This window comes from Aythya ferina (genome assembly GCF_964211825.1).
Source record: "Aythya ferina genome assembly, chromosome: 19".
Taxonomy (NCBI): domain Eukaryota; kingdom Metazoa; phylum Chordata; class Aves; order Anseriformes; family Anatidae; genus Aythya; species Aythya ferina.
The window spans coordinates 9,591,416-9,616,848 of NC_140309.1; the positions used below are offsets into that span (position 1 = coordinate 9,591,416).

Here is a 25,433-nt window from a genome sequence, read left to right on the forward strand (position 1 = left end):
TCTTTCTATTCAGCTCTCGCCTTGTGTTTTTCCTCCTCGTGCGTGTTTTTTTTTCCCCCTTTCCCATCCTCTCCCCTTCCTCCCGCCCCTCGCTCCATCCCCAGTCCCTTTCTCTCCCCCCCGGGTAACTCAGCAGGGGCTCACCCCGCTCTCTTCCCCGTTCGGGGCCGTGTCCGCGGGGTCTGTCCGGGGTTTGTCCGGGGGCTGCTGCCGCCAGGGGGTGCCCGGCCGGCGGGGGGGGGGCCGGTGCCGGGCGGTGCAGGTGGCTCCGCTTCCGCCGCGCCCGGGGGCGGCTCCGGGGCTCGGTGCGGGAGCGCAGCGGAGGCGCAGGTGGGTACCGGGGGGAGAGGAAGAGGAGGAGGAGGAGGAGGAGGAGGAGGAGGAGGAAGAGGAGGGCGGTGGGGCTCTGCCCCGTTCAGCCCCGCCGTGCCCTGCCCCGGAGCTCAGGGCAGGTGGCCCCGGGTGGCTGCTGGGGCTCAGGGTTCCCGGTCCCTTCCCACTGGGTAGCCCAGCACGCTCTTTGGGAACACCGCAGATCCATTTTGGGAGCACCCCGCACCCCCTTTGGGAGCACCTCGCACCCCCTAGCACACCCCAGGGCTCTCCGTTTGGAGGGTGCGGTGCTGGAAGCTCCCCAGCCAGGTGAAGCCAGCGTTAAGTGGCAGAGGCACAGGGGAAAGAAGCGAGCGGTGCCGGGCTGGACGTGCTCAACCTCGTGGAGGTGGGGAGTCCTGGTGAGTCCTGGTGAGCTGGGCCGTGTGCCTGGCACGGAGCGGCCACGTGGATCCATCCTGCAGCCCTTGGATGGGTGCTCCCTGCAGTTCTGGGAAGTGCTGCCGAGCACCAGTGAGCCCTGCTGCGTGCGGGGTGTTGGGGCTGCTGCAGCTCGGTCAAAGTCCACAGCTTCCTTCCTGCTCGCACCAGCAACAAGGCTGGACGTGGAGTCGCTGCTGCCGTGCCCACGTGTGGCTCAAACGCCTCCCGGGATGCCTAAGGCTTCGGGGTGCTGAGAAAGGGATTGTCACCCTCCAGGTAGGATGGCTGCGCTGCGGCTCAGGGCTGTGCCCAAAGCAGGTTTTTGGCGAGGCTCCGCGCAGCAGCCGTCTCTCTGCCGGCCATGGAAGTGCTGTTCCTGGTTCACTTGAGGTTATAGCGGCGGAGCAGGCTGGCACGGGGTTCTCCTGCAAGGGATTCCTGGACAAATGCTGGCCTGCGCTCAGCATTTCCCTTCTCTGTCCAATTCTTTCTAAGAAACTTGATGCTTCTCTGGAGGCTGGGAGGTGCCGATTCCACCCTGCCAGCCACCCGCCACATAAGGCCTCCTGAGCTTTTTAGCATATCAGAATAGCGAAAGGAGTCTTTCTAATTAGCCATTTAGATGCTAATTTGCTTCTCTCGAGGCCTACGCCAGATCAACCTGCCCCAGAAGGTGAGTCAGAGGGAGCAGAGCCTGCTGCCTTCATGAATTATTTATTCACTTGGTGCAGAGCACCTGCCTGGCTGGGGATCAGAAGGAACCGAGGCCAAAGTCTGGTAAATAAAGATACACCTTGGCAGGTGGAACAGCGCTGGCTTCCCTCCCCAGCATTGCAGGGTGCTGGGGAGCCAGAAGACTGATTTGCTAGGGCAAAAACTGGTTCTTTATAGCTCACCATAGATCAAGTAGCTGTGCTAATAAGTGCCTCTCATTAATACGGGCTTGTTGGTACCGTATGTCGGTTTTCCTGTAGAGCTGATTTTATCTTCCCACTCAGAGGACTGGCATGGACCTCCAGGGCATTGTGTTTTATAATCTCTTTAACAAGCACCGTCTTAAAGCACTTAGGCTTCTTGCCACTGCTGCTAGGATTGTGAAGCAGCTCTGGTGCATGGGAACCTTCTTTTTTTCCCAAAAAAACTTCATCCCCGCTTGCTCCTTTTCCCACTTAGCCTTACGTGCTAACAACACTTCTCTCCCTTTCCGTGTGCTGAGACTGGTTTGTGCTCATCTGAGCTGGGCCAGCCAGAACCCAAGAGATGGCCCTGAATGAGGTCTTCACTGTGCCGCTGGCACTTGGATTGAGCCATTGCGATGGGACAGACTGGGAACAAGTGTCTCCGTGTGTTCCTTAAACACTGTCCCTAAGCCTGCCAAGGCTTTGTGGTGCTTATTTGGATGCTGCGTGTTCTTTGTTGGCCCAAGCCGCAGAGGCACGAGTCAAGTCAGATCAGGTTGTGTTGCGTGGCTCTCCGTCTGCTGCAAAGGGCTGGCACTGATGGCAGGGACTTGTCACAGCGAGACACTGCACAAATCCCCTTGCTACCGTGCTCCAGCTGTCTCTCTCCCTTTCCAAAAGCAGCAGGGCGAGGGCTTCTTGGCTTCCTGATGAGCCCCAGGGAAGTGGCCGTGCCTGCAGCAGGCTCCTGGCCATCGGGATGGCTGAGGGACTGCTGGATGTGGGCCTGAGTACAGCCCCGACTCAGGCTGGCACTTGTACAGTGGCAACTCTGAGACTTCATGTGCCTTGAGAGTGACCTACGTGTCTTCTGCCACGCTCCTGCAGCCCCAGGGGTTGCTCTGTCCCCCTGGAAGAGCCGCGTGCTTTGAAATACAGCAGTGGCACGAGGATCCTCAGCACACGAGGGGAAGACCAAGAGCCTTTCCCTCGCCTCCCGGGAGGCGCTGGGTTGCCCTTATCTCCCTCCGTCCCCGCTGATCCCCTGTCATAGCAACGAGAGCAAGCACTCGCTTAGTTGCTAAGGTTTCCCGGGGCTAATGGGGTCTGGTGTGCGGAGCAGAGAGTAATTACGCTGTGTCTTTGAGGGAGCAGCAGCTAAAAGGAAAACGAGGCCAGAACGGCACCTGATGCGGGCGGGGAGTCCTCGGGGAAGTGCAGCCCTTGGAGCAGGCGAGTTAATTACACCGGCACCGCTCGGCTCGGGGATCGGGAGCTCGGCTCTGGCCAACTGTGTAATTTTTATTTTTTTTAAATGAAGTATTTAAAAAAAAAAAAAAAGCCTAATTAATTTTCTATAAAAACAAATTAATACAGGCGTGATCTGCTTAGCTGAAATAACCAGGCAAATGAAAGCTGGCTGGGGAGCTCCTTATGGGGCTGTGTAGGACGTTTTTGTTGTTTTGGTTTTTTTTGCAGGGCTCCGAAGGATTCATGCTTCGTGGGCACCTGTAATCAGCCCAGCCGCAGGAGGGCTCGTGCAAGCTGTGCCTTTGCTGCCGTGAGGAGCTGGTGCCTGCTGCAGTGACTGCCTCAATGTCAACGGGACCCTTTGGTTTTTAGCCTTGGTGCAGTCAAGGTACTGTCAAAATGTGTTCGAGGTGGAGCAGGGAAGGGGCTCAGCGTAGCAAGACGGCACTGAAAGTGTACATGAGCTGGAAAAACAAGTGGATAAATTTGGGACGGAAGAGTGTTAAGGGTGTTAAATACGAAGCTACAGCCTGGCTCAGGGAGTGCATGATGCAGGCATCTCTGTTGGGAGGATGTTCTGGGAAAGTATCGCTGTGCTCTGCTCTGTTCTTCTATTCTTCTCTAAGCATCTGCTCTTGGGGCTGGTCAGATAGCAGCCACCGTGCTCACTGAACCTTTGGCATGACCTGCCAAGGCTCCTCGCTGTTGTTCAGGTAAGGATGGGTTATGTTGAGGCTGCTGTTGGGCTGTGAAAGGCTGGTTTTTCAGAAGGGCCTGAAGTGCTTTGACAGGGCTGTGTCTGCAGTACTGCCTTCTTCAGTGGGGGCTGTCTGGGGGAAAGGCCTCCTCCTTCACTGCCTTGTGGTCACCACGCAGGGCTGCAGGACCGAGCCACCAGCATGACCCTGCTGCTTTTCCCTCCTCTCAGACCTTGCTGGAAGATTTCCCCTCGCAGACTGAGGTCCTGCTGTCAGGCACTTTGTTCTCTGGCTGGTCCGGGTCTCGTCACGGAGGCAGCAGAAGCAGCTCTCTGTTAGAGCTGCAGGCAGAGCAGAGCTCAGCTACGCGTCCCCGGGCTGCTCCTGGCTCACTGCAGGGCAGTGCTCCTTCCCTGCCACGCTCCCCACCGCTCCTCTGCCAAGCACAGCCAGGTGGACTCGGGTTTAATGAGGTTTTGTTTCACATGGCTTCCTCCATCGCAGGAAAGGAGCGAACAGGTGGAGGGTTGTTCAAGCAGGTCATTTCGTACCAGCAAGACAAGGGCTCCCTCGTAGTTCTTAATTCGAGTGAAAAGCAGAGTCGTGCAGCAGGAAGGTTTCTGTCTGTACCACTCGGTGCCTGCGCTGCCCCTCTGTTCTGTATGTGGTGTACCTGTGGCAGTGCCAAGAGCTGTGGGTTTCTCCTGCTCTCGCTGCTGGAGACCGGCTGCTTCCCTGCTCTCTGCCTTGGGGAGAGGAGAGGAGGACAGGGAGGGGATGTTCGGGGAGGTGGGCGCTGATTGCAGCATCTCTGAAAGGTAACACAGCGAGGGCTGGCTGCGAGGGGGCTGTTTGTTTCACCACAGCCCACAGAAATGATTCCTCAGCCTGCTGGGGTTTTGCTATCTCGGTGTTTCTGATGAGGCTGATTCCCCCGTACTTCTTGTCCTGTACAGAGATAAGAGGGAGGGTGCTTCATGTCTTCCTGGTACCGTTTCCCTGCCATCAGTCCTGGGGCCGTGCAAGATGTTCCTTTCCCTCCAGCCCTGTTAGTGCTCCCGTTTCCACCCCAGCAGACCATGGCCTGCAGTTTTATGGCGTTCTCGTTGCCTTCTTGGAGGTACCTGTGTCAAACCACCCCGATCTTTTTCCAGAGGCAAAGGTGCAACGCCGTCTGCAATGCCAGGGTACATCAGAGGGAGCAGCAGATACTCGCTGCCGCGGAAAGAAAATGCTCCTGTAAATATTTTAGGGAATAATCTCTCTGAAGACTGCTTGGGGATATGATGGATCTCCAGGCTGTTTTGTTTTCCCTCTCTCTTTGCAGATGCTGCTCAGGGAATGGTGGAGAACAGAAAGCGTATGCTCAGTAACAAGAGGCAAAAGAGCATGACATTGCTTGTTTTTGTTCAGTCATGCTGAGAAAAGCGCACTGTGGTATGAGGCTGGAGAATGTGGTTAGGTCTCTCCTGAGAAAAATGCTTAGCTGATGTGCTCTATTCTGACTTGCCTTCAGCTCTGTTAGAGCAGATAAAGCTCTGCAGAGGAGGGGTGGATGGATTCAGCGCTGTTGTCCACCCTGAAGGCACAGCTGCTGGCAAAGCAAACTCCTCTGCCCCGGCCATGCTATGGGGCAGATTTCCAGCTCTGGGTTCTAGGATAAACATCCCACAGTTGCCAAGTGCTGGTCACGTCGGTCTGGCTGTATGCATTCAGCCTTGCCAGTGGCCATCAATTGCGTGGGCTGTGCTTTTCTTCAGGTGTGTGTGAGTGGGAGGGAGGAGAATGTGGTACAGCTGAGGAGTAATTTAATATATGCATTTGTGTGGGGGGTAAATGTGCATATAATCCTGTAACAACGCATCACAGGCTCGGAAAATCTCTGAAAAATCCCGGGTCGGCTGTGCTGTGTGAAATTTTAGCTTCTCTCTTCTTCTAACACTGGCCTGGGGGCAGGAGCCTCTGTGTTCCTTTGCCGTTAATGCTCGATCGCTCCCAGGTGTGTGAGCTGCTGTGGGACATGTGGGGACTGCATTCTGTCCCCGCCTGAGATCACGAAGGGGCTGACAAGAGCAGGAGGTGTCCTAGTACGAAATGCAGGCGTGTGTGAAAGCAAGGAAAGTATCTGGTAAATAGAAGATGCCAGAGTTCAAGGATTTCATCAAGGGATGATGCCTTTCAAGAGCAGTCCCCTTAGCTAATGTAGTAAATGTTTAAAAAACTGTGTGACAACTCTCTGTCTTTCTTGCCTTGACCTCTTTCTCTGCTGAACCTTCCTGCAGCATGCCATCTCCTCCCTGCCTCGCTTTGCTGTAGTCAGGCCGAGCTGCTGGAGCCTTCACCTGATTTACACGGCTGTCCCCTGCACTGAAAGAAGTCTGTGCCTCGCCTGGAATTCCTCCTCCTCCATCCTGCCTGGTGGAAGAGCTGGGTTTTCAGGCTCTCCAGAAGCTGGATGGTCGGAGAGGAGGCTGCCGGGTTGTGGTTTGCAGCCACCCTGGCTGGCGGCTGACGTGGGTTTGGCAGGGGATAGCTGCCAGTGCTGCAGCCTGGGTCAGCGTTTCTGCGCTGGGGGGCGAGTGCGGCACATGTGGCACATGTGAGCTCAGTGCGGGGAGAGATTGATTTGCACAAGCTGCCCGAGTATAAAAAGGCCAAGGCCGTGCAGCTTGCGAAGCCTCTGCGCCTGGCAGAGAAGCAGAAGGCTCTGTGTGTCAGCAGCAGATAGCAGGCGGAGGTGCAGCACGCTGAACCGCAGCACCGGGGTAAGTGTGCTGTGAATTGAGACTGCAACATGTGTTTTCTTGGGAATTACTGCACTGTTGGCAGGTGATATAAGTTGCCTGCTATTGTATCTGATTTGTGTTTGCCAAACAGCATTAAGCACGTTATCTCTGCCCAGCAGGTAAGGTTTCAAAGCTGGCAAATGTCTGCTCTGGGAAAGGTAAGTATTAATACCTAGAAATTTATGCATTAAGGCTCATGAGACACTTGCTCTGCTGGAGAGCAATTCCAGCTGGAAGAAAGCTTGGTGCATCAAGACTGGGTTTGCCTCTGCTGAAATCTTTTGGCTGCTTCTGTCCCTTGGTGCTTCCCGTTGGTTTGAGCTCCTGGTAGGGCTGAGGCTGTCCCTTCTGGGGATGCATTTCTCCCGTGAGCGTGTGGCAGGCGGCTCACGGTGAAGCTGTCACCGAACGTGGGGGATCACTGGTGTGACTGTGCTGGTTACAGGAGCCCCAGTAGGAGATCTGCTGAAAGAGGTGCTGTCTTAAACATCAGCGAATGCAAACAAGCTGCTATTGTAGGCTGTAGTTATAAATATCAGGCTATTATGGAGGCAGTTTTAATGAACGAAGTGACTTGCCACTATTCATTCTGATTGTCGCGTGGGCTTTTGTTTGTTACCCCATTAAGAGGTAAAAACCCAGCAACTGTAGCTTCTTTGTGTCCTTTAGAGTGGCTTTCTCTGTCAGTACTGCAGCACTAGGGCTCCAGAGGTGATGGGGCAGAGATTGTTCTTGCAAACAACACTTTTCTCTGGTTGGAAATGAGGAATTACAATGGAGCTGACAGAGTCTGCGGCCTTTTTTCAGAGCCATAAAATCTAAACTTCCAGCCTTGTCTTAATGTAGTATCAGAAGGTATTTATTGGCTTATATTTCATGAGGATGATGGTATGTTTTTACTGCTGTCTGTGGGTGCGAGTCAGTCTGCTTCCAGCGAGCGTGACGCCGGCAGATCACCTCCGTCGTGTTTGCTGGGAACAGCATCCCTTGGGGACGACTGGTGGGGCTGTGCCAGCCGCTGCCCTGGGCTTCCCTGCTGCACTTCATGCGGGTGTTTGCTTCTTACAGGTGTGACCCCTGCCTCCTCCCAGCCCAGTGCCATGGCCGACACGATTTTTGGCAGCGGGACGGGCCAGTGGGTGTGCCCCAATGACCGGCAGCTGGCTCTGCGTGCCAAGTGAGTCTCCATCCTCTCCTTCCAGCCTCCAATTAGTGTTGTGGGGCAGCGGCCTCATCCGCAGCCTGGTTGTGAGGCAGGAGTTGCTGCCTGTCACACAAACCCCTCTGCACCATCGGGGTGAGCTGCATGGATGGGGCAGGAGCCTGCTAAGCTGGGGCTTGGTGCTCTGGGAGTCCATCAGTCTGTCCCACCAGCCCTTCCTGGGGTGAAAGGAAGGGCTTGGAGACAGGCTGTATCTCTGCACCACCCTATATATAACGGAGAGCATCCCCCAGCTGCCAGAGCTCCTTTGTTTTAGGAACTTGTCATTTGATCTCGTTTTCCACTGAAGTTCAATTACCGCATGACCTAAAGACAAGGGGATGGAGGTGAGTCAAGCACTGGAATTGCATTTGTTTCTTGGATGCTTTCCTTCTCCGGCAACCAGTGCTCTGTCCCTGCCACCTCTGCTCCTGGCTGAATCTCTGGGGTCAGCCTGCTGCAGGCTCATGGAAAATATGGGATCACCCAGTGTCAGAGGGGGGCACTGGCTGAGTGGGAGCGGTGCGTGCCACTGCCACTTCCCCTGCCTTCACCTGAAAGCCTCATTAAAACAGCTGTGCCTGATTGTGCCCTGGTTTCTGCTGGCAAGCATGACTTTATCCAGTGACCTCTAAACCCCTACTGAATGGTAATTAATTGAGCTGTGAAAGCTCCCTCCCGTCCCCAAGCGAGCTGAGGAGAAATGTCAGCTGTTCTACACAGGCACGGAGGGAAGTGGCTTGCCACAGTGTTCCTGCAGGCCTGGGGTAGACCAAGGGAAGAAGTTTCCAAATTTCTGTTTATTCCCAGGTATGCCTGGTGATTTGTGTGCTTGAACTGAGGCCCTTAGGAACACGGGATCTGGAGGGAGGAGGGTGTAGGCACTCCTTGTGCTCTGGACTCGCTGCAGGGCATTTGTGGTGTCTGGCATCAGCACCATCTCTGCAACGACACCGCCGAGGCAGCCTAGCCCTAGGGGGAGCAGATTTCATTTTGGACAGTCAAATGGAGGGAGGACATGGAGTGGTAAAATACAAACTGGGTTGTAGAGGGAAATGAAAGGGCAGGGAAGGAGGAGCAGCGCTCATTGCTGCTGGAGGAGTGTTGTGGTGGGCTGGGCAGTGAGAAGAGACCCCCGCTGTGGGTGTTAGCCAGGGAACAGGCTTGTCTGATGGAAGGCTGGCGTACACCCCGTGTGCCGGGCAGGTTTGGCCTGTGGGACAGGGCAGGGGTTTTGTGCTTTCCTTTCACAACTTAATTCCTCCCTCCACCCCTTCCCGCAGGCTCCAGACGGGCTGGTCAGTGCACACGTTCCAGACGGAGAAGCAGAGGAAGATGCAGGCTCTGAGCCCGCAGGAACTCGAGGTCATTCTGGAAGTCATCCGCAAGGCAGAGAAATTGGACGTCGTCGAGCAGCAGCGCATAGGGTACAGTCACGTTCGTTTGTCCCCTTCCTTCAGAGGGAAAGGTCAGAGCAGATGGAGAAATGGCTCTCCTGGCTGCCTGAGCTCAGCCTCCATCAGTCAGAGCATCCCTTAGGTCGTTTTTTTTCCCCCTCCCATGTTGCTTGTTTGGAGGTGATGAACGTTAGGAAGGATGTAATTTAGTTTTTTCCTTCTTCCCACGTCGCAGGCCTTTCTCATGCCTTCTTTGAGCCTTGGGACTTCTGTGGTTGCAGCCACTGACACAGTCCCTGGTAAATGCAGCCTGTGCTAAGGCAGCTGCCCCAGGGGCTCTGGAAGAGGCTTGGGGAGATGCCAAGCTGTGCAGCTGCACCCAGTGCTGGTGGACGGCACAGCTCAGAGACCATTCCTGGCAGCGCCTTAGGTTTTCCCTTGTCCACAGCAGCCCCCTGGGATTTTGCCTGGAGCAGTGAATGGGTTTGTGTTCCACTTGGCTGAGTTCTCTGGATGGGGGGTTTGTTAGCCTGAATTATTTGATTTACAGGCATCCTTCTCCTTTTTGCTGCTGCGGATTTCTATTTGCTTTCAGTCCTGCTGGAGATCTGGCCTCGGCTGTATCTGTGCTTGACCTGCACTGACAGTCTTTAAAGCAGGAGAGTTTGGCTGTCCTGCAGCGTTTCCCAGCAGGGTTTATGCTCACCAGGCACGAAGCCTCGGTGACTCCCAGCCCAAGCCCAGCAGGCCCAGCTCCATGCCCCTGTGCTCAGCTCTGTCCCTGCACAGTGCACGTTGGTGCTGGTGAGGACGAGCAGTGATGTTTGTGTGCTGTGTGTGGGGGACCCCAGCAGTCCTGGAAGCAGCCAGTGACCCCGAGGGGCTGGTGGCTCCTGTGCTGGTGTAGCTGTGCACAGCGACAGCCCCGCTGTTCCCCTGCTGAAGCGTTCTCCGAAATGCCTGTGTTAACTCCAGGGGGTTCTCTTGTGCTGAAGTCAAGGATCATAAATCCGGTAAGGACGGCTCAGCCTGGCTGTGTGGTCTGACCTCGGCACCGCGGGCAGTGCCTCTTCCAAACAGACCTTGCCCTCCTCGCAGCGCGGGGCTTGGCTGGTGGGACATTAGCACTAATGAGAAGGGGGATGCAAGGATAACAGGACCGAGCCACGTGGCTGCGGCTGGTTGCTGCCTCTGAGAAATGTTTGGCTGTTTGTCATCCTCCCCCCCGACAGACGATGCCTGACAATGGCCTCGCAGCGATCTCACGACAGCAGCCTCGCTCTGCATGCCCTCCACATCTCGCATCCGAATCGCCTGTCCCTCCTTCCTTCCCTTCCGTGGTCCTGCTGCTGTGGACGTTGTGCATACAATATGTGCTTCCTGTCTTCCAAGCAGGCTGTCAAACGAAGCAGGGGGTAGTTGCTGGCATTCTTGTACCGTAGCCAGGCTCATTTTGGTCTGATGGCTTCGGTCTGGCCTTCCTGCTTCTAATGAGATGTAAGTCGCATGCCTGCAGTGCTGCTTTCAGGGAGTGCATGTGAAAACAGAGCAGGGCTTGGCAGGTCTCACTGTCTAACTCCTCTGCCCTTTCCGTGTGCTGACTTGCCCTGGTCTGAGCACTGAACCCTTTTCCTGCTCCCCAGGCAGGAAATCACTGTGCTGAGACCGTGCTGCTGAGGTGGCACTGAGCTCCTGAAGGGTGCTGGGTGCCCTTCTTGTGAGCCATCTGCCCTGTGCCCACTGGCTGAGCCGTGCCTGCCAGTGGTGCTCCCAGTTTTGCTTATCCTGGTCTCAGTGAGCACCAGCAGATGGACTTAGAGGGGTTTTATTCCCTGAAGACCAAGAGCCAGCTACTAGGAAACACTGAGCGCAGAGGCTGAAACGAGGGTACATACGGTCCCAGCAAGGGGCTCCGAACTGCACGGGAAGGCTGAGCCTGGAGCACACACCTGCAGGTTTTTGGCACAGCTTCCTCCTGTAGATCTGAGATTGCCACAGAGCCGTTCTGCAGTGCCCAAGGACCTGCTGTGACCTCTGCCTGGCCTTGTTCCCTGCAGGCGCCTGGTGGAGCGGCTGGAGAACATGAGAAAGAACGCGATGGGAAACGGCCTCTCCCAGTGCTTGCTCTGCGGGGAGCTGCTCGGGCTGCTGGGGAGCACCTCGGTCTTCTGTCAGGACTGCAAAAAGGTGGGTTTGCTCACAGGGGTTCCTGCCTGCTCCTGGTAGCAGATCTGTCCAGGCAAGGCCACCGGGGCTCTCGGAAGGGAGATCGCTCTGTAGAGTTAACTTATCTTGGCCCTGCTTGACTGGGTTGGTGCTGTCAAGCCCCAGTTTGTTTTTTTTTTTTTTTTTTTTTTTTTTTACCTTATTCCTTGTGATCCTAAAGTGCCCAAACTGCACTTACTGCTGAGATGGTGTGCATCAGCCGGGTAGATACTGGGGTTCCAGAGAAAGGGCAGAAATGTGCATCCGTCAGAGGCACCTATAGAAGTGTCTGTGTGCTTTACTGCTCCTTCCCGCAGGGTCTGCCCTTAGATGTTCCAGTAACATGTTTCTACAGAGGACTCAAACCCATCTTTAAGTTCCAAACCAGTGTAAGGTTTCCAACCTCGATGATACATAAATTACCCTGTGCATCAGTGACTGTGTGTGTCATTGGCAGGACTGCACAGGTGTTGTTTGGAAGGGAGCACAGGCATGTAGGGAGACCTACATAATGTGTAGGTCCTACATAACATCCTACATCCCTGTGGGATGATTATTGCTCGTCTGGGCTCCCCGACAAGCAGGGGTTAAACTGCATTGCTGCGGAGATGAGGATCTCCAAGGCAACCACCTTATCCTCCCTCTGCTGGGAGGCTGCTTCTCCTGCACTTGAAGCCCATCCTTCCCTGGGGAGATGTCTGTGCGAGTGCTCAGAGCGGTGCCTGGGGAGATGTGAGGGTACCAGTGGGTGCAGGAGTGCTTCTGACTGGTGTCAGGGTGGGAGGGAGCAGCCTGGTGTCCCTGCTGGGCACCAGAGCCAAGGGGACACTTGCTGGTGCCACCCACCCCATCACTGCAGAGTTGTCCCATGGAGTCTGCAGGGCAGCACTGAGTAAATCCCACGTCTTACCACGGAGGGGTGTGTGCTGGCAGCTCTGTGCTTAAGCAGCTGTGCAGGCTGTGATGGAGAACCTTCTGTGCTGGCGCTGGTGGAGTTGGTGAGCTGCAGGTCTTGCAGGCAGTACCAAGGGCCCAGCACCCCTCCACCATGCTCAGGGAGCTGCCTTGGCTGTGCAGTGAGCTTCTCCATCAGCTCCTGTTTCAGAAGCAGCTCGACCAAGGCAGGGGTTATACCAGAGATCGCTGGTAAGGCAGTGACTGGGAGGGTGAATGCACATTTCTGAACCCCTGGGTCCTCAGCCAGAGGAAAGGAGCTCTTCCAACCTAGAAATTCTGTGATTCTGTGATTCTTTTAGGAAGGGCTGGGAACGGAGGCAGCGGGAAGATGCTGGGAAGTATCTGAAGGGTCTGGCTTAAAGGGGAGCTGCAGGGCAACTCTCTCAGAGGGGAGCACGGGCTCTGTGCAGACGTGTCTGTGGACAATAAAGGGCTGCCTGGCAGACAGGAGGCGGCTAGCTGTTTCCTGCATTTCAAGCATGCAGAATAACAGGATGTGCTGTATTCCTGCCTCCTTCCCCTGGCGATTCTGCTCTCACCTTGTCTGAAGCCAGCTAGGTCATGGTGCTGCAGCACTTCCTAACCTCCTTCCTGCAAGCCCCGCACGCTAGCACGTGGAGGCAAAGCTGCTGCAGACCCTGCCCTGCTCTGCCCCTTTGCAGTTGCAGGAATAACCCCTAGAGCTAGCGAGGCCGTGAGTGCCTGAGGCTCCTGGGGGGCTATAACCAGAAAGACACAAAGAACTGGTTCTTCTTGGGTTTGTTTAGTTGGTTTTGGGGTAGGGTTTTTTTTCATTGTTCTCTTTTTAGTCTGTTGGACAGTTCAGGAGGATTCACATCGAGGTTGACTTAAGGTGAGATCCTGTTTTTCCCAGTGTGCATTTTGCAGCTGCTTTCAGCTTGGCTGCGCTTCTCAGCCATGTGTGAGCTCAGGGCAATGGTGAGTGGGTGCCCTGGGCTTTTCCCCTTCCTGCTTTGTAACGCAGTGTTGTGAACCCAAAAACAGTTGATCCCTCAGCAGAGCACACAGAGGGGGCTGTTACTTTAAGCTTGTCCCCAGTCCCCAGGGATATCCATCACTTGTGCAGCGTTGAACGCGATAAGCAATGACTTGTCAGGGAATTATGGATTTTTAAAGTTCATATTTTTCTTGCTAGCTTTGCTCTGTTACCATCTCATTGGAAAGTCGTTGCGGCCCTTTTAGCTCAATAACAGGGATTGCTGTAACGATACATCTGAAATATAGCAGAGGACTTACCTTCTGCAAGTCCCTTCTGCTGAATAGAGGCTCTATAGCTCTTGGAGCCTGATGGATTTCCTAAGTGCCACTTTCTGTTTTAGCATTTATAGGTCAAAATGAAGAATGATTTTAATATTGGTTTTTATTATCTTAGAAATAAATGCATTATGGCAAGACAAAGATGTATGCAAATACAGACGTGTTAACAATAGCAGTAGTCAGACAAAGCATAATGTGCAATTTACCATGCAGAGGGTATCAGGATCATGTATAAAAGGTGAAATAGAAATAGGAGAAGAAAGATATCTTGTATTTAATGAAGAACAGGGCTGTGTTTAGCATCTTTGATTTTTATGTCTTCTGAGGGGTTGTGGGTGATGCTCGATTTCCCAGCTAGTCTGCAGGGAAGGGGAGGAAGAGAGCCCAGTTTTGTGTTGGAGCTTTCAAAATTTATGGCTAGGAGGAAAGTTGTTGGGAAATTTCCACTAGGGGGAGTGTTTGAATGTGCTATATGTGGGGATTGGGATCTCTGAGGGTATTTACGACTGAGTTACTCCCTCAGGTTTTGGTCTCAGAAAGGGAGAATTTGGTGCATTTCAGAAGGTGCCTCCTAACTGCGGCACTATCTGCTGCTTGCATCTGCAGTCCCTCTTGGCTTGGGTAGCACCATCTTGAATATCGATATGCACCAGACCAAACAGGTTGTTTCTTATTTCTCTGCCCTTCCTGAAAACCTGTAGGCATCCCAGCCAAAAAACCATTAAAGTGCCCGTTGGGATGCAGACAGAGCAAAAGCCTTGACAAAAGCCATCTGTTGAGCTGTTAGCAGAACCGAGAGCTCTGCCTCTGGGCTGCGCTGACCGAAATATTTGGGTGTGTTTGCTCATGCAGTGAAGCCATTCCTCAGGTACTGTCTTTCTGCTGCTCTCCTCCTCCAGGCGTGGGCACTGAGGGCAAAGTGAGCACCAAGCCTTCATCCTGCAAAGCAGAGCTCCTGGCTTATAGGGGGAGCAGCCTCGGTGGGGAGAGGGGTGAAACCCAGCTGGGGGGAGTAAATTGTCTCCCTAAGCAAGCTTTTGCTCTCCAGGGCCCTCTTGTGAGTGGATTTTTCTCTGTGAGGATCAAAGCATTCGTCCCATTTCTAATTCAACTGCAAGCCAAGCCTGATACCCATCAGCTTCATTATATAATATTAGGTGATTTGGGTTGTAAATGGCTTGTAATGCCAGCGGAGACGTGGAAGCTCCCTTGTGCAGGGATGGATGCCGTGTGGTGCTATCAAGCATTCTGCTCAGGAAACGTGCACGTAGGCACGGTCGTGCCCGCTCCCTAAGCAGCCACAAATCAATAGCTGCCAAGCGCTGGCCGAAATGGAGGGGAAGCCGTGGGGTTTCAGGCAACGGTGTGAGGGAAGGGAGGGGAGGATTTACAGTCCTGCACAAACTCGCACTCGTTTTGTGCTTGGTTACAGCTGCTTTCTGTGCCACGGTGACTGGGCTTTCGGATTTAGAAGAATAAAAAAAAAAAAACACTCCAGAAATACCTGTTTGTTGTGTGGCTTGATCTGCGCTGTCCAGTTCTCTTGTCACCCTGGAGTCAGGGACCGTGCAGTAGATTTGCCTTTGTTTTAACATCCTTATAGACCTGAAGCAGCTTCTTAGGATCCACGTATCTCTGGGATAAATAACAGAATTGTGCCATGTTTAATATTGGTAAGGAAAGCAAACCAGAACTGTTGGGACAGATGCTTCTCAACCTCTTTGCTGGAGGCTATATGGCTGTGGGGAGCTGCTCACACCACCCTTTTCTTTTCTCTCTTTGTTTCAGAAAGTTTGCACCAAATGTGGCATAGAAACCTTTGGAACCCAGAAACGCCCCCTTTGGTTGTGCAAGATCTGCAGCGAACAGAGAGAGGTAAAATTTAACTGTGGAGAGAAGGGGCTCAGCAGCACTCAGCCACCTGCCCTGTGTCTGTGCTGAGTGTGCATGGGCTCCTCCCTCTGCCTGGGTATGGGGTGGGGAGGTTTGGATATAGGGTTTGGGAGGCTCAGCTGATGCTCACAATGGTGATAACTTTAGTTTGTGATGTTATGGAGGGGAAAAAAAAAACACAGCCCCTCTAGCCTGTATTGTTTTTTGTTTGTTTGTTTGTTTTCTAGCTATGGCTGTAAGGAGACTTACCTTTTGCTGCTGTTTTCCTCCGAGCTTTGTGGCAAATAAACTTGGCTAACGCTGGTTCTTTAATACAGCTGGAGAGATCTATAGCCTAGCTTCAATATTTGTCCCTCTAAAAATAACCAGGATTGCAGCTTTTAACTCTGTTCCCCCACCTCCCCCTGCCTGTCAAATCCCATAACTTGCCAGCGTGTGAGACTTCTGATGCAGGTCTCTAAATTTTTGTGTCCTTTATCCTTGACTTTACACTGCAAAAAGTAATGGCCTGCCTCAGTTCTTGTCTGCCAGCCAGCATCCACCAACTTCAGGCTTGCTGCTGTGCTGTGAAGCCGGTGAATTTGTTCAGTGATTACAGAGGGACTTTCACTTGTTCCCATCAATTTATTTTGAGCTTTTGCTTGTGGTCCTTGAACATCAATCCAGTGCAGCTATTCCTGACCACTGCAACCAACTGTGAAACCTGGGTGCTCTGCTAGATCCATCAATTTTGGAAGTGCAGTGAGAGCGTTTCTGCAGGTGTTTGAGATGGTGAATGTTTTTGTATTAGTTGTGGAGATTTAGCGTTGCTTGGGTTTTAAGTAGGAGGGGATTATCTGTGTGCGAGTACTTGCAAAATTCCTGTTTGGGTAAGATGATGGATGCTGTCTGTAATTTTTGAGTGGCAATGCGACTAGGGCAGGCAGAGAGCATTCGAGCTCTCTGGCTATTGCTAATAATTTGATGCACTGAATCATCCAGGTGTTTTGAAATCCAGACAGTAGTCCCAAAGTGGAGAGTGTGGCAGGTCAAGGCAGTTTCCATGTCCTGTGGGGAGATGGGTATGGGGCTGAGATTGACTTCATTTCTTTTTTTCTGTTCTTGTATTTTTTCTCATCCCACAATGTATAATTGCCTTTTTTTTTTTCTTTTTCTTATAAAAATAATGAGGAGCCATGGTCACTGGACAGAGAAGAACATTAACCTGTCCAGTAAGTGTTACGTGCAGTCAGTGTGTGAGGGAACGGTAACCTTCAGAGATCCCTCTCTCTGTGAGTCCTGAGATACAGCCGACGTGCTTCTCTAATGAAAATGGATGGAACTTTCCCTCGGAGACTACCTAAAAAATAGCCTCATCTTACCTCACAACCCTAAACTTCATCTTTATTTTTTTTTTTCTTGATTCGTTTAAAGGTCCGTTCAGGTCTGTCTCCTTTCCTGTTTGTGGTGGTGCTTGCTGGTGCTCTGACCAGAGATGTACGTGATGTGTGGGTACTGGTCCAGTTTTGTTTCCTGGGATCCAGATGGGAAGCTTCAGGAAACCTCCCAAACCCTTTGTGTTGATGCAATAACATCACCAGCAGCCACTCTCACCTTTCTTCTCGCCCTTTCTCAATGCACAGCACGGTAATGAAGCAAAGCTCTCCTTTAGCCCATGCTAATGAAGTGCATGCTTAAAGCAGGCTTGTCCCAGGCTGCAGAGCTCAGGCAGTGCCTCCCAGCTTGCAGGGCCGTGTTCAGGGCCCTGGCCTTGTCCAGCTCTCGTGGGTGAGTGTCTGATGCTGGTCTGGCGCGGAGGTGGCAGTAATTGGTGTGGTGTTCCCTGCCAGGAAGAGATGTGAGCCCCCAGCAGGTGTTATGAGATGTGATGTTTCCAAGGTAGGTGATTCCTGCCGCGTCAGGGCCGTGTTTGCAATCTGTAATTTTCTGAACCACTGCCCTAGCTGTTTGGGCATGATATTTATGAAGCTCTCAACTCTGTTACCGAGAGACTGCCAGGCAGTGAAGTGAGATCGGGAGGTCATTCAGAAACCTGGGTGGACTAAATGATGTTGGCTAGAGTTAATGAGTGTCGTCTGGCTGGGACAAGAGCCTGGGACTGACATTGTCCCCTTTAACCCCTGCTGTGCACTGAGTGAGCAACTGAGTCTTGTGGTCCACCAGGATGTAAAGCCAGCGTGGTGGGGTTGGACATTCACATACAGCAGCTAACAGCCAAAGTGTGCAGCATCGTGCACACGTGCTAAAGCTCTCATCCCTCCACTCCCCTTGGTATTATTTATCCCCGTAAGCTTGAAATTTTACTGAAAATGTAGTGGTGTGGTCATCTTCTTTGCTCCTTTGCTGTGTGGACAAAATCTGTGCTGGCTTCAGTCATGAGTAAATCGTCCGTGTGTGCCTAGGCCAAAATGAAGACCGAGGAGCAAGCTATTGTTTACATCAGTTTTTCAGTGGAGGTTGAATGCTTGATGTCCACAGATCCCATCGGGAATCCCAGCCTCAGCCACTCAGAAGTGTTCTTTGCTGCTTTCTGTTTCCTTGAAAACCTCCGCTGGGAAGGCTGTGCTGCATAGCAATGAGCAGCAAGTTGCTCTGACACTGTCTCATTGCTGGAGAGTGGAGGTGATTAATGGATTCTGCCTGCTGCTTGCATCCCAAGCATCCAAAAGCAAAGCAGCGTGTTTGGCAACGCTGGGGCTGCCCAGCGTGCTGTGTGTCTGCAGGGTGGGGGTCTCCGAGCTGCCAGAGATGTGGTAGGAGGAAAGTATGGTACTAAAATATCTCTGGGACCTGACAGAGCCTGGGTGCTTCTCCAGGCAAAGGGAACATCCCCGAGGGCCAGCAGACACCCCTGCATGATAAGCACATCTCTTCCTACTGAAATAAGATAGACCTGATCTGCCTTATGCCAGGACTGGCATTTTGGAGATAGCACTTGTCCCATCTCTTTACAGAGGCACTTACTGTAAAAAAAAAAAACACTTTTGTTCTTCCAGGTTTCTGTGGACATTTTCCTTTACATCTTCTGAGTGAGGTGGAGTTAAAACAGGTGTGGATTGTGTTTTATTGCTTATGCAAGTGAGACTAGGAGCAAATTCAGTCATGCTCGCATTTACTTTCAAGGGCAAGAACCTTCCTTCTTCCCTCCCTGACGTACTGCATTGCTTTCCTCGGCTTGGCATCTCGTGTGGCCTTCCTGGAGACTGAACGTGGAGGGCCAGTGGGCTGATCCTCCCTGGAGCAGGCCTGGTAGTGCATGCACATGAAATCCCATGACACGACTGGGGAGGCTGATCCCTGACTGCAGCAAACGCTGGCCACGGGTTTGTAGCGACAGGTATAAAGCAGGAACGATTCCCTGCTGCCAGGCCTCTGGCAGGGCATGTGAGCAGGAGAACAGCTTGGGCAGCAGTGCCCACGTTGAATCAGTGGCGTGTGGCTGAACTCTGTCATCACCTTCTGCCCTGCAGCGTTGTGTCAGATCCCTGCCCGCCCATGTAACTCTCTGCACAGTCTTGTTTTGACTGATACCACCAGGTTGTGCAAAGCGCCTCCCTGAATTACCACTTTATATATATATATATTTTTTATATATCCATAATTAGCGATGCTATCATCGTAATTAAAATCCTCTTGGAAGCGTTCATGCACATTTACATTTGAATTGACACATCCAAAATTGTAGTGATAATGAAAACAGTTAAAGTAGGGTGGGGGGAGATAAATAGCTTTTTTTAAACCCCATCAAATATGAAAGAGCATGTCAGCTATCAGGGACCTGCTAAAGTTTTAATTTGCCCCCTCTGCTTCACTTTCCCTTTAATTTCTTCTCCGCTAAATGACATTTTCATGGCTGGCTGCATTTCTTGGTTTATCAAAATAAACCATGCAGAGGAAGAAGCTTACCGTGCTGGAAGAATGGAATTGTCTCCTCCCTTTTTTGCCCCCAGGGCTTCCCTTTTCGCATGTACACTCGTACCATTTTGAACATTATAAACCAGCATAGCCCAGGGTTATTCCTGCCTGGCATGATGATTTCTTGGCAAAATACCGTGCTGATGGAGGGGAGTGTTTATTTTGGGTGACTCTGGATTGAATCGAAGTGATGTGCACCTGTTTGCAATTCAGAGAACTCATCAATAGCCTAGCATATTATTTTGGGGGGTGGTAGCAAGCAGTTAGCCTCAAAATAGTGTCCTCTAGAATAGAGCCCCAGGAAAAAAAGAGGCCTGATTGAGAGGGGAATGATAAATCATTGAAGGCTGGCAGCCACTGCAGCTTGAGAAACGTTGGGGTCAGAGGTGCAATACATTTTGCTATTCCGGAAACAAAGCTCCGAACGGCAATTTCACTGCCTTTTAATTTTCTTCATCCTCAAGTGCTGAATGTGGGAGTTGACAACAGATTGCTGTAAATAATGTAATTGGAAATCTCTGTGTTATGGAAAAGCAGATGAATGCAAATAACGAAGCCGAGGAGCGCTCGCTCTTTTTTTCCCAGCCAGTGGTTTGCAGCGTGCCAGAGCCGCGGTGTGGAGCTGGGACAAAGTGAGCGTGTGGGTATGTGCTGCGTGAGGGCAATGGCAACAAAGTCCTCTCCAAGAAGCTGCCTTTGCAGGTGCCTTTCTCTTCATCGAGTGTAGAGCCCACGAGAACTTGCTCCCTGAGGCTGAGGGATGGAGCTGATAGCGCATTTGTTGGCATGGGAAGCTGAAGGTGGCTCTTTTCCTCTTGCACAGCCCAACCTGGGCTGCAGAATGATACAGCTGCTGCGTGGCGAGCAGTGGAGGGGAGAGCAGAGTTTGGCTCTGCTGGAAGAGGCTTTCCAAGGCTCTCTGTCTGGGGAACTCATGGCTCGGTGATGCTAACTGCTGGGGGGCTAGCAGCAGCTGGCTGGAGGGGCCGCGAGTGCTCGTTACGATTCCTCTCTCTCAATCAGTGAGTCCTAATGTTGTCTCTGATCAGGAGCTTGTTTTGGCACTTCTGTGCTCAGAGAGAGGGGAGAGAGAAGCCTGAGCAGTAATGTGTTTCACCTGGGCCCCGTGATTTCCCGTTAGGTCACGTTAACAGGCAGCACTTGAATGCGCTGGATGAAATACGCATCTGCTGCAGTCTGTCTGAATACAGCCTCATCCTGTGTTTGTACTGGTGGCTTGATGCAATTTTAATAGGGATATTGTCAGGGTTACAAAATGCATTGTGCTCTCTGGACTTGTCATGGCCACAACCATTAAATTGGTTCAAATAATAAAAAGAGGAGCCTCTTGCTCAAGTATCTCTTCTCGTCCACGTCCTCCTCCGCTTTGCTTTCAGGTGGATGAGGTGTCAGGGGAGGCAGAAGGACAGGAGCCTGAAGAAAGTCAATATTTGGCATGGATTTCTGCAGTGTTTTGTTGGGCTGGGGGGGAGCAGCAGCAGGACTGCTCCTGAGCCACTGCAGCAAGTTCCTCCCAGGCTCCGAGCCTCTGCATCCTGGTCTGGGGTAGCACTGGTGCAGATCCTTATTCTGTCAAGCACTCTCAGAGCAGGGGATGCTGAATGTTATTTAAAAGTGGGTGGATTTATTTTATTTTATTTTATTTTTTGCAAGGAGCTGGAAGTGGCTGGCTGTTGCTCTCTGATGAGATCCCAGTGCTGCCCAAACTCAGGCTGCGCTGGGGCAGAGTTTCTCCTAATAGGCTAATGGGACTGGTTGGAGCAAAACTCTTCCTCTTGGAAAGAGCCAACTGCTGCTAATAAGCGGGAGTTTTATCTGTGAAGCACCATTATAGATTTATTAATTTAAAATCAAGCAGGAACTTTGCTGTTGGGCCACTTGCAATCAATGAAACTAGCATGACGAGCAGTCAGCAGCATCGATCCGTTTTGATGCAGGGATGCTGAAGCCAGCCTGCTTGCCCAAGTGCAGAACAGAACGTGAACCGTGGGGCGTTTTGGATGGAGTGTGCAGGTAACTTGGGGGGAGCAGATGTCCGGAATGATTCCAGGGGAGAACATCTCCCCTGCAGCTGCAGCTGTTTTAGAACTGATCTCAAAACAACTTCGGTACTGCTGCAATGAGAGCAAATGCTATTAGAGGCACCCGTGTGAAGTGAATATGTATGCATAGCATCAATTTTCTATTGGTATTACTACATCAGGGCTGGGTGTGTTATATTGTTTAACTCTTTCTCTAACTGGGCTCGCTTTGGGGTTAATGGGAGAGACCTGGGGGTGCCCAGCCTGTTCTTACCGCAATCCTTGCTGTGTCTGATTGGTTTTATGGTCTGCCTAAATTGTACTTCGCCTGAAGATAATAGGTCTCTTCAGTGCTTCAAATTAAATTACAGATGTTGCAAGGTCTGTTCGGAGAACGACTGCAAAGAAAGGCTGCTTCCTCCCCAGCAGCTTGTGTGGGGGAGCTGCGTGTGCCCCAGCTACCCCTGGAGTGGCAGGGCACCACCCTGCGGGGTGCAGCCCCCCTGGCTGCAGGAGCCCCTGCTCTGAGCCCCTCTTTTGCTCACTGTACCCGGCGTGTGCCTCCCTGAGACAAGGGAGCCCGGTCATGGTGGTCAGAGGCTGGGTCAAGTGCTCTGCCTGCTCAAGCACCCCCTGTGGAAGAAAAACCTGCAGTCTTTTCCCCCTTGAGGAAATGGCTTCCCAGCTTTTTGCAGCCTCACCGTCCTGCTGGGCTGCTACCGAGCAGGGAAACGGAGTAATTGCAGGGTGCTCTCACCTCTTGGTGTCCAGATCCTGCTGTGGTGCAGGCGAGCTCCTGACTCGCACTCTTACTGCCACGTGTGCTGGGTCATGGTGCTGCTCTGCTGTCTTCTGCTGGGTGTTCTTCTTTTTAAAAGCATACTGCCAGGCTCCCTCCTGGACCCAGATTGCCTTCACTTGGGTTTCAAGACCCTGAACACAGAGATTTTATCCCTCTGCGTTCATGGCTGTGGATTAGGAACCAGGCAACCTGCAGAGTGACCTCCTCCCACCAGTGAAATGGCAATGGTGGTGTCCTGCTTTTTGTGCCTGCATGAGAAGAGCCTGTCATGAGTGCCAGGTGCTGTCACTGCCCTCTGCTTTGATTAAGCCCAGTAGTTAAAACGCAAGTCGCAAGCTTATTGCTGTAATTAGGGAAGTCTGCGTTTGCACCCGCTGCCATCATGGTGGTGCTACATGTAAAATGCTTTGGGAACTTGGAGTACAGACTCTTACGATCTCCTTCACTCTGAACAGAAGTGCAAGGTTTCTATCCCCTTACATGAAATGCAAAGTAATACTTTTATTATATTAACTTATTTTTGCCCTGACGGTCTCATTAGCTCATTATTAGACTGCTGGAAGGCACAAAAGAATGAGGTTTTTAGAAACCATTTCTCCTTGTCTGAGCTGCCATCCTCTCCCCCTTCCTCTGGCTCACAGCAGGCTTTATATTAAATATACTTAATAGAGCTCCTTCATCATAAGCTGCATTAAAACTAAATTGAAGAGTAGAGGGCGTTCTTACAGGACATATTACAGTTTAGTGTTCTCAGTCCGTTTCCTGCTCCAAGTTCAGGTTATTTAAGTGTTGTTCTTGTTCTGGGGGTTTCAAGCATACCCGTTTGAAGATCTGGCTCGGCTCCACGAAATGAATGCCAAGGTTGTGCTGCTCAGAACCTCACAAGGCAGCGTTTTGGGTGTCCAGGCGTGACCATTTGTGTACGCCTGCTGCTGCAGGTCTTTGACCCTCACAAAAATAAGGGACAGAGAGATAAAGGGACAGAGGCTGAGGGACCCAGCCCAGGAAGGGAGAGAGGTCTGCCAGGATTTGGTGCTCCTCCAACCGGTGCAGTACTTGTTTGCCTGTGCTTAAGGTGTCGGTTGTGTCTCCCACAGGTTTGGAAGAGGTCTGGCGCCTGGTTCTACAAGGGGCTGCCCAAGTACATCACGCCTTTGAAGAGCAGCAGCAAACCCACCGAGGTGCACTCGCAGCCTCGGCAGAGCGAGCCAGCCGTGTCGGAGGCCGAGGGCGTCGGGACCAGCCGTTCCTTCACCTGGGCCAGGGGCAAAGGTTGGTCGGGGGCTCCTTGCCCAGGAGGCAAGCGGGGAGAAGGGCCCGGCTCCTGCTGCTGCTAGCAGCATGCAGCTCACAGGGGAGGCTCGCTGGAAGATAAGCGAGGTGCTCTTCTGCAGTTGGTAAGCAGGGGCAAGCCTGTGCTGGCTGTGTCCTCTTGTGCCTGATGCTCCGGGTGAGGCTGGCAAAGGGTGAAGCTCCCTCCCCAGGCCTTGGAGAGGGTGTTGGGGTTTGCAGCATGGATAACCCCGGGTGAGTTGTGCTTTAAATGCATCTCAGAGAAGCTGTTCATTAACTTAGCCCTGAAGAGCCTGAAGATTTACCAGCTTCAGTGCTCACATCCTTGTTCTTTGAGGCAGACCTTGATTGAAGTAGACCGATGTATCACATGTGGCTTCTTGGCTTGCTGCCGTATCAGATCCCATTCACGGGGCTGCCTTGTAGGGCTTTTTTTCTCCCCTCTCTTCCATCTGTCCTCCCCATCACTGCTCATACGCCCACTCCAGTGCCGTGCCTGGAGCGAGCTGGGGGGAAACAGCACGGCCTTGAGGAGCTGAGCATTCGGGGTCATTAGCGCAGCAGTGGATGGATGCTGCAGAATTAAAACGGCTGCCAGTCTGCTTTGATTTCTCTCCACTTCTTGCTGGTGTGGATTAGCAGATCTGGCCTCTCTCCCGTTCTGTCTTTTGCTATTAGATCCCCTCAGTTGGAGGAGACCTCTCCGGTGTACCAGCAGCATTCACTCTTCCACTTCAAGCTAAATCTTACCCGTGTTGCAGGGGGGAATAACCTTTTAATAAAGAGGACTCAGGAGGGTCGGGTTTACAAGTCTTCTCTTCAGGCCCCAGGAAAGCACTCCCAGCCTGACTGTAACTTTTGTAATTAAAGACAAATTGGATCAAGAATAGATGGTTGTGCTCCCCTCCAGGAGACGCTTGGAAGGTGCTGTCTTAGCAAATGAACTGATTGATGGAGTATTCACACGATACAGAAAGCACCATGAGTCAAAGAGGTTGAGCCCGGACTCTTGCTGCATTTTCATTGAGCCTTGCTTTGGGGGAGTGCTTTCTGCCCTGGTGGGAGCAGCTGGAGGACAGTGCAGCCGCTGTTGGTAGGCTTTGACGTGGTGGTGAGCTGTATTTCTCCCTGTACTCTGATTTTTGCTGGCTGCTGTTTTATGGGCGGGATAATATCAATTTATAGTTTTATTTCCTGGTGCTTTCTTCCCTCGTCGTTCTCTGCTAGGCTGCCTGTCCTCTGGACGGCTTTCAATGGGCACTGCTGGCTGTAATTCATCCCTGAAGCTGAGTGCTTGGACATCTCACCCCTCTATTTAACTCTTTTACACCTGCCAATGCTGGGCCTTCTGCTGTTTGTCATCCGAACCCCCTGTGCCGTGCGTGGCAGCCCTTCCCAACGTGGATGTGATGTAGAAGGGATTTTGCTGGTACAATTGTGGCTGGGCCTGGGCAGAGCTTGGCAAGGCCTTGGCTGACAGGGCCACGGCTCAGCTCTGCGTGGTGCGTAGCACATGCCAGCTCACACCTCGTACGCCCTCGCCCGAGCGCGTCCCTTCCCCGCTGCTTCTTTGGCAGGGTGTTCTCAGGACTGAGCGATGGTATTTAACGTGCTGGGCTCTGGTCGTCTGCTCTCGGTGGGGTTTCCGTGGTCTTGGCTGGCCACGTCTCACCCCACCGCTCTGCTCCTGAGGTGCCAGGCAGCCGGCTCACAGCAGCTGAGGGCTTTGAGCCAGGTGGGACCAGCACATGCGTAGGGGTGTCCCCCGCAGAGCCCAGGAGAGACAAGCAGCGGGTGTCCCTTCCACATCCTGCCTTTCAACGGGGCCAGAACAACCCCAAAGTGTTCCTTTTTGGGATGAGATTTATGTGGGGCCACCGCTGTGCCTGCTGCAGCGGGACCGAGGGGCTGCAGGAGCGTGCCTCGTGGAAGGAAAGCCAAACCCACCGGGAAGAAGTTTTATTTTTACACACCCGTAATTTCTCTGGCTCTCGCTAATGCCGGGATTTGCCGCTACCTTTAGTTTTTCTGTAATAAACAAGCAGTTGCCATGGGAACCC

The 25,433-nt window shown here is 52.5% G+C and overlaps 1 protein-coding gene across 2 annotated transcripts in view; it reads left to right on the plus strand.

The window, feature by feature from the left end:
* The first annotated feature begins 754 nt into the window (after window positions 1-754).
* Window positions 755-25,433, plus strand: part of RPH3AL (rabphilin 3A like (without C2 domains)) — a 33,484-nt gene continuing 8,805 nt past the window's right edge. The window contains exons 1-11 of one of the 2 annotated variants that reach the window (XM_084493423.1): window positions 755-2,950; window positions 3,135-3,294; window positions 3,533-4,422; window positions 4,561-4,652; window positions 4,759-4,843; window positions 4,932-5,041; window positions 7,459-7,567; window positions 8,875-9,018; window positions 11,046-11,175; window positions 15,217-15,303; window positions 23,178-23,352. In XM_084493423.1, the coding sequence (XP_084349549.1) occupies window positions 5,020-5,041; window positions 7,459-7,567; window positions 8,875-9,018; window positions 11,046-11,175; window positions 15,217-15,303; window positions 23,178-23,352 (667 nt within the window). In that variant the 5' untranslated portion in view covers window positions 755-2,950; window positions 3,135-3,294; window positions 3,533-4,422; ... (1 more) ...; window positions 4,759-4,843; window positions 4,932-5,019. The remainder of the gene's footprint in view (window positions 2,951-3,134; window positions 3,295-3,532; window positions 4,423-4,560; window positions 4,653-4,758; window positions 4,844-4,931; window positions 5,042-7,458; window positions 7,568-8,874; window positions 9,019-11,045; window positions 11,176-15,216; window positions 15,304-23,177; window positions 23,353-25,433) is intronic. The other variant, XM_084493424.1, reaches the window with a different exon arrangement.